Below are 7502 nucleotides of genomic sequence, written 5' to 3'. Positions count from 1 at the left end.
TCAGGAGCCTACACGAGATGATGTCTGTAGGGAGCCGTGGTACAGGAGCGTATACCTTCTTCGTGGAAAAGTTCTCGCTCTGCGTGCCTTTTGCTCCGTGACTGAATGACTGAGTGCTGCAGCAAGTTTTACGCGGATGTTTTCTTTTTTTATGGTGGTTCTATTTTTCGTTCTGTATGAATAACGAGGGCTGCAAAAGTTTGTACATGTGCGATGTCATTTTGAATATCGTTTGATGAAGTTAAATATATGCATGCTGCACAGAAAAACTCTGCATCGTTGCTATCGTAACACCCCCCCCCCCCTCCCTTTTTTTTTTTTATTCAAGCCGGCCTCCGGATGCATGGTACAAGATATATAGTACATCATCCTTGTGAGCGTTGCCTGCCCGTCGAATGGTTTACGGCTTGCGAACAATCGCGCAATGACTTTGTTGACTGATTCTTATTAAATGCACTTTTCTTCTTACCCTACCACAAGATCTACAACCACATGCAAACTTTCAGCCTTCGGAGAAAGTCCTTGGCAAACGTCATGAACATAGGAAAGTCGTTTGAAAATCGTGACCTCAAGATTATCAAGGTGAGTCTAGAGGGGCCAGAACAAGGCTCATCTACAAAACTGCGCTACGCTTTCGTATATTAGGAACAGAAATTTCGGAAATCGTTCTGGAATGAAGTGTTCTTTTTTTTTTCAGAGATTACAAAGTTGTCGCGATGCAAAAAATAAGTGAAAGGAAATTCATCGCTACTGTCCTATCGCATTGCTCACAGTTATACACTATAAGACCGGGATGCGTGCGTTTCTCTGTCTTTCGTATCACATCAATAAAGTGAAAGCTCGCACTGTGCAGTGCTGCGACGCCCTAAAGACATCCCAAGACACAAGTAGCACAGTAAGAGCCGCGTTGGTGAGCTGCGCATTAATCTGGCTTCTTCAGCACGTGTCGAATTCCAGAACGCCAGTGTTTTGTCTTTTGCGTCACACACAAACGTGTGCGGCCAGTGATCAAAACGACGGTCTACTGAGAGAAGCTGTTGAAGGTGTTATGTTCGTCTTCTTGATGAAGACTGGCGCGAAGAAGTGTTCTACAGGTTCACGTATTTACCTACCTCGCTTCCTTGCGCAGCTGTCGTCAGGACGGGCCAAGAGGGCCGTTTGGCTGGACGGAGGCATGCATGCAAGAGAGTGGATCTCCCCTGCGACAGTCATGTACATTCTCGAAGAGGTTGGTATGAACAGATTGATGGCCACTGCTTTCGCAGTGAAGTGTTAGAATCACTGCGACTGCTGTCGTTCCGCGGCCTTCGAGCTAGAGGTCTTGACAAATGATGCGATAAGAAGCAAAAAAACCAGGTGGCTGCAAGCCAGGGTCCGATGATGCCACAGTCTTCCTAGGTCGCCACAGTCTGGTTAGGTCCCTTCCGCAGTCATGAAATAAAGCAGCGACAGTTGCTCCCACGCACTTGTTGCGGTACAAGGTGAGCGAGAAATGACCCCCAATTGAAATTTCTTATTGCACAAAGTATTAATGGAACACTTAAATGAAGCATGTTTTGAACCACAGAGACGAAAATTGCGTCTGGAGTCATGTTCTGTCAACTAGTTTCAGCGCTGTCCACAACCTGGCCCTTTTAACTGAATTCAGAATAAACACCCGCGATGCAGTGGCACGCTAATGTGCCATATATGCTCCTTCCGTCAGTTCAATATTTTGCGCTATGTACGGCGGCACTATAAGCCCCTTCTATCGTCCACTCGAGTGAGAAAATATCGAATGACATGACGTCAGTGTTCCGTGAAACTCCAGCTGAACGCATGCAGTCACGCGTTTTATCCGGATGCATTTTGAACTCTCTCTGCGCTACACCTGAGTTATACCAAGATACTGTTCAAATCAACCACATTTACAACCGCTGTTTTTTTTTATCTTGCGAGCAGTTGTAAACAGGCGCTACTTGTCAGCTGCCGTGTAGCGTTCACAAGGTAAGGCAAAAGCTGCGCATTTCATACTTTGCGCGATCAGGTCTTACTGGGCGCGGGACGCAGTGCTGGATGCGCAATAACACCCCGCGTAGTCGTCCTCTGGTGATCAAGCATAGGTGTACGCATTCGGCTGTGTCTTCGCGCAAAACGTCAGGCACCGCGAACTTCCTCTGCACAGGAAAGTTTTCGGCGTCCTCAGGCAAATTTTGAGCGATGACCAAGCGATGACGGCATGCCGAGAAGCGCTCGAGTTGTGGCATTACGTGCTGTCTTTGGTCCTGACAACCCGTCCTGCGACACTTCCAATACCGCAGGAGATCACTCTGTATAGTTCCTCATGTTTCCTTGATCGCTGTACTTCTCCGCGGGCGATGGGTGTGAATAAATCGGGAAATGGTCTTCTGACGTAGGTGTACGTTTAGTGTCGGTCAGGATCGCTGTCTAAGCATCAGGCACGCGACGGAACCCGAGATTTTCCCTGACTTCGGGCGGCAGTACGTCCGGCCACCGCCATCTCCTGTCTAAGCTGGCTGCGGCATTAAGGTGCGCGCCCTGAAGTGACGCTCGCGGCACGCACTGCGCATCGACTCAGACCGGCACCAGGCACTGCTCTGCGGAACAAGAAGAGCAGCATGCACAAGCAAAGAATACCACCAGAGGGTGCTGGTACAGCTCTCTCTAAGAGCCAATGCGTGCAAAAACACTCAAGACCGACAATTCGGACCAGTCCCTCTGCCAAGATCAAGAGAGGCAAGGAGGCAACGACGGGTGTGCCGGATCCGTCGCTGGGTCAGGGAAAACCTGCGGGACCGGCTCTCTCTCGTTTGCACTTTCAAAACGCTGACGACCGGGTGAAGCCCCGAAGTGTGCATGCATGCTGAGGCCATAAACTGACTTGGGCCAAGCCGAGGGTGGCCTGTCGTGGCTGTTCGTCGCGAACTGCTCAGACCGTGTCGTTTTCCTTCTGGTACCCAGCTGGTGAGCGGCTACAGCAATGACAATGAAACGACCAAGATTCTGGACACCTTCGACGTGTACGGGCTGCCAGTGGCCAACCCGGACGGCTACGAGTACACGCACATCTTCGTGAGTCATGACCGCCTTTCGGTGCCGGCAAGTCCACTTACGGCCTGTGCTGCTTGCAGAACCGGCTATGGCGTAAGACGAGGTCCACCACAGCCAGCTTCCTTTGCCGCGGTGCAGACCCGAATCGAAACTTCGGCTTCAAGTGGAGCTGTGAGTATGGGCATCTGAAAACAAGCATGTCCAAGGACCTGGCACCACGCGCCTGCGCTAACCATCACGATGTGCACAACGCAGCGCGAAACCGTTATCTTTTTCTCGTCGCTTATCACCTCTTGAAAGTCCGCTTAAAAGGGAAAGAGAGAGGTGAGGGGAGACGAAGGGCTAGTAAAGTGCGCGCTTGCTATGCGAGCACGTACGCTCCTTAAAGCCATCACTGCACTCTGATCGTGTACTTCAGGATGGAATATATGAAGGCTTACCAAATACGTGATGCCTGCGAAGCGCAAAGAGCCCCATCATTACGGTTGGCGTGAGGAATTTCCTTCACGCTCTTGACCGTTTTCATTTAACGCTTCAAAGCCAGTAATTCCTGGTTCTCTAACAAGGGCTGTCTCAAAAGTGTAACAGTGTAACTGGGGCTCTTCAAACATGTCCCGGTAAACCTGGTGGTAACATAGCCTCGCAGCCAGAGGCGTCATTAGTGGGGTGTGGACTGCACCGGGTGCATCACTAGGAAGACGGACAAAGAAAGTGATGTGGTGTGGCGGGGTGCGTGACGCGCCAGGCCACCATACCGGGCACTGCTGGACCTAGTGACGCCTGTTTCAAACACCCTCGGGCAGCGTTTTAGCTACGTAGAATGCTGATAACGCACTTTTCAACATTGTGGTTGAAAAGCGAAGATAGTGAATTGAAGGCTAGAAATAAAACTCCCGAACAACAGGCGTCTTCAAAAAAAAAAAAACCCTCGTTATCTTACTGTCTAAGCCTGCTATTTGGGGGCAATGCCTAGACAATGGCTTTAAAACCTCACAAGCCGTCATTTCCGGCCTCAAGGCAGGATCAATTTCACCCAAAGGTCAATCCAGAAAGCCGTTTTAGACTGCATGCGTGTGTATCTAACCCACAGCAGTTGCACAATGCATACAAGAGAATTTGTATTTTCCTTCGCTCTGGCTTATTACGAAAACTGCCTAAAATAAGGGCGGTAGGTCTGTACCGCCATAACAAAACCACAATAAATAAGCAATGTGGTCTCGTCGAAACTGCGCACTGTTGCTGGACGAGTACGCGTCGAGGAGTCGTTATGGTGGGACGCGCTACGTGCTTCGTTGTAGTCAATGACGGAACCAGCATATGTCGAACGCGTGCGTATATAGCAAGTGGTGCGGCTAAAAACAGGAATCAGAATTTTCGCGTATGTGTCCATTAGGGAAGTAATTCTCCTGCTTTAAGCTTCCTCTCGGGCCAAGCAACATATTAAAATTTCCATTCTGCACCAACCGTGCCCGTATATGGCTTGCCCAAGAGTTCGCGGACGTCCGTGTGCGCAAGTCTGAAGCTCTGCGCGAATCCACGAAAGAAAAGCCCGTCGGCTTGAGCTGAAGGCCACGATTTAAAATTTCTGCTGCATTGAAAAATGCTTAAAAAACAGTCTGCACACCACTGTTAAACAGAAAGCGTACGAACGACAGGTCCATACAAGAGGCATGCGCATTTATTTTCGAGCACTATACGTCCTAAATGAAAATGGCATCTTTCGTGAACTAATTCGTTACGTAGCTATTAGTATGAAACAATCTTAAGGCGACCACGTTAAGCTTGAGTGAACTAGCTGAAGCACCTCAACAGTTTTGAGTTCTTCGTTAATATTACAAAAGAAATACTGCTCGACACCCCTCTCTTTTTTCACCAGTTGCTACCACAGCACTTTATAACGCTGTCTCTAGCTCCACCATAACAGTCGATTCATCGGCCTGGTCGAGTCGAGGGTGCGTCGGTTGCCTCGATATCGCCTCATACCATGTGATGCGCCTGAAAGTCGTTACAAAGACGGGCCGCTTCCGGTATGACGTAGCGCATACGTCTGTTGTGCGCAGCGGGCGGTTCCAGCAGCAAGGCGTGCTCGGAGGTCTTTGCCGGGAACAAGGCCTTCTCGGAGCCGGAAACCAAGGCCATTGCAAACTTCATCTACGCCCGGCGCCGCGAGATCATGGCCTACATTACCTTCCATTCCTACTCACAACTCTGGCTCACGCCGTGGGGTTACACGGCGCTCAAGCCGGCCAACTACCTCGAGCTCGTGAGTGTTCGCCTTCGTGCTCACGTCTCTGTGTTCAGGTGATGAGGGCGATAACGCCCGAACGCGCTGCAGTAATAATTATCATCGCAGCTCTTGCACATGTACGGTCACTTGCAGCTACGTATACACAGCGGGAATTGTCGCTCGTCTGTCCCTTATAGGCAGGGCCCCTTTGTTGTATTTTGGTGTCCTTTTTGGCGTCTATTATTCATATTTCTGCGGTATACTAAAGGACCACTTTGTTTCAAACAAGAATAAGAGGGAGGGTAATAGCAATCTTATATATATATAGGATTGCTATTACTCACTAATAAAGGCCACTATACTAATTGCAACCATGGCGCTACGGGTATGAAGAACGCACAAGGCAACAAAACAGACTGCTTTGTAAAATGTCCGATTTTTAACTGCATGATGCCTTGCGATGAACTACATGCCTGAAAAGCAATTCAACGGCTAAGCAACGCTATGCTAGTGCTGAACACGAAATTTGCAGCGAAAAACTGTGCAGCACGCTTTTCGTCAGTTTTTTTTTCTTTTTCCCGCCTGATTCTTTTTCTTGCCATTTATCCTTATTATCGCAACATTTACTTTTCCAATGAACACTACCACCTGCTGCACCTTGGCCCTGACTTAGCCGCGCTTGACTCTGACGTCATGCCACCTGTTGAGCTGCTTACTGTAGGCCATCGCGGATGAGCTCCCTGCAACAGCTTTTCGCTGTGAAATATATCAGGAGATGCGAGCACCTGGGACCGGATTCACAGAGCTGTTCATGAGCCCATTCGTGACTGGCTCGGAGTCGACAATAGCATAACTACAGCGGCTTGCTAATAACGAAGATGCGGTAATAACGAAGCGCGCGACGCCAGGACCCCGTGATCGCAAGCCCTTCCGCGCTTTTTAATGCCCTCAGTGTAACCGCGTGATTATAGCCTTTGCAATGCGTCAGACCATGCAGTGACAAGCGTCCTCGAACGCAGGCCCGCGCTGCGAGAGTCGCGACGGCTGCCCTAGAGAAAGTCCACGGTACCAAGTACAACGTGGGAACATCGACGAGCCTCCTGTGTAAGACATGTGCCTGCGCCGCGGGGTAAGGGCGGGGCGCGTGCGACCTATCGTCGCTCCACTGTTGCAGATGTCGCCTCGGGAGGATCAGACGACTGGGCCCTTGGCGAGGCGCAGATCCCGTACGCGTACACGGTCGAGCTCCGTGACACCGGCCGCCACGGCTTCACCCTGCCGCGCGATCAGATCGTGCCCACCGGCGAGGAGACCTGGGCGGCCATCAGGGCCCTCCTGCTGGAAATCGCCAGCAAGGCGGCCGAGGGAGCATGAACCTTGGCCGAGACGACGATGAAAGCCTATTTATTTTTCGCAACACGCATTACGCAATAAAGACAGACTTGCTCGCGTACAAGCGCCCACGATGTTTCATTTTTCGTTCGAAGTGGATTGGACGACTCGCGTCCATATACACATGAACCTTTTTGAAGGTCACCACCTTTGTGAAGGTCCGACTGGCATGATCGAGCGTTTTTCTCTATATACTCCGGTTCTCCTTCAGTTATGTCAAAATAAATCGCGCCGTATGCACACTCCATGACAATAAAGCGCGACGAACGGGACAGAGAAGGAACACGCAAGGACACAACGCAGCGCTGTGTTGAGTCCCTGCGTGTTCCTTTCTTCTGTGACCCGTTCGTCGCGCTGTGGTCATGGAATACCTTAACCAACTCGCCCAAACAACTTTCCTCGTATGCACACTTCACTGCAAACTACACGCTGCCAAACATGCCGACACCTAAACGTCAAGTGCGCTCTAAAAACGGGACTGCCAACCTCTGCAGCTACGCTTAAAAAAAAATGGCAGACGAATACGATAGCCGGTAATCCGAATTTTGAGCGCCGCTATTCACGGCTGGCAGGTGGCGTGTTAAGCTGCTAGCCACCCTCCGGGATCTCCCCGTGGCAGCCACCCTCCAGGTGGCGCTTCGCTCTGCTACTAGGGAAAGTTAATGCTAGTACGGGGAAATCACTGTTAGGCTTCTGTGAGCAACACAACATAGTTAATGTAAACAGAGAAACTAAATGTGAGGGGAAAATAACGTGGGAATCCCGTATACAGGCAGACGACAATTGACTACTGCCTAATGTCGCAGGGGATCTATAGCAAACTCGCGATAAT

The 7502-nt window shown here is 50.3% G+C and overlaps 1 protein-coding gene across 2 annotated transcripts; it reads left to right on the top strand.

Moving 5' to 3' along the window:
- Positions 1–291: 291 nt before the first annotated feature.
- Positions 292–6723, top strand: LOC144093702 (carboxypeptidase B-like). 2 transcript variants are annotated; one of them, XM_077627309.1, is made up of 7 exons: positions 292–582; positions 1130–1228; positions 2962–3072; positions 3132–3222; positions 5112–5314; positions 6298–6382; positions 6453–6723. In XM_077627309.1, the coding sequence occupies exons 1-7, from the start codon at positions 493–495 to the stop codon at positions 6650–6652; spliced, it is 879 nt and encodes a 292-aa protein (XP_077483435.1). In that variant the 5' UTR covers positions 292–492; the 3' UTR covers positions 6653–6723. The 2 variants fall into 2 exon arrangements, with proteins under 2 accessions (XP_077483435.1, XP_077483441.1); XM_077627315.1 differs by lacking the exons at positions 2962–3072; positions 3132–3222 and having other exon boundaries at positions 6267–6382.
- Positions 6724–7502: the final 779 nt, after the last annotated feature.

This window comes from Amblyomma americanum, chromosome 1 (genome assembly GCF_052857255.1).
Source record: "Amblyomma americanum isolate KBUSLIRL-KWMA chromosome 1, ASM5285725v1, whole genome shotgun sequence".
Classification (NCBI taxonomy): Eukaryota; Metazoa; Arthropoda; class Arachnida; order Ixodida; family Ixodidae; genus Amblyomma; species Amblyomma americanum.
This window is presented reverse-complemented; position numbering and strand designations above follow the sequence as displayed.

Coding starts and splice junctions, on each gene's coding strand:
- LOC144093702 (XM_077627309.1), top strand. CDS start 493: ATGCAAACTTTCAGCCTTCGGAGAAAGTCCTTGGCAAACGTCATGAAC. Junction 3,073..3,131: donor ACGAGTACACGCACATCTTC/GTGAGTCATGAC, acceptor TGCTGCTTGCAG/AACCGGCTATGGCGTAAGAC. Junction 5,315..6,297: donor CGGCCAACTACCTCGAGCTC/GTGAGTGTTCGC, acceptor CCTCGAACGCAG/GCCCGCGCTGCGAGAGTCGC.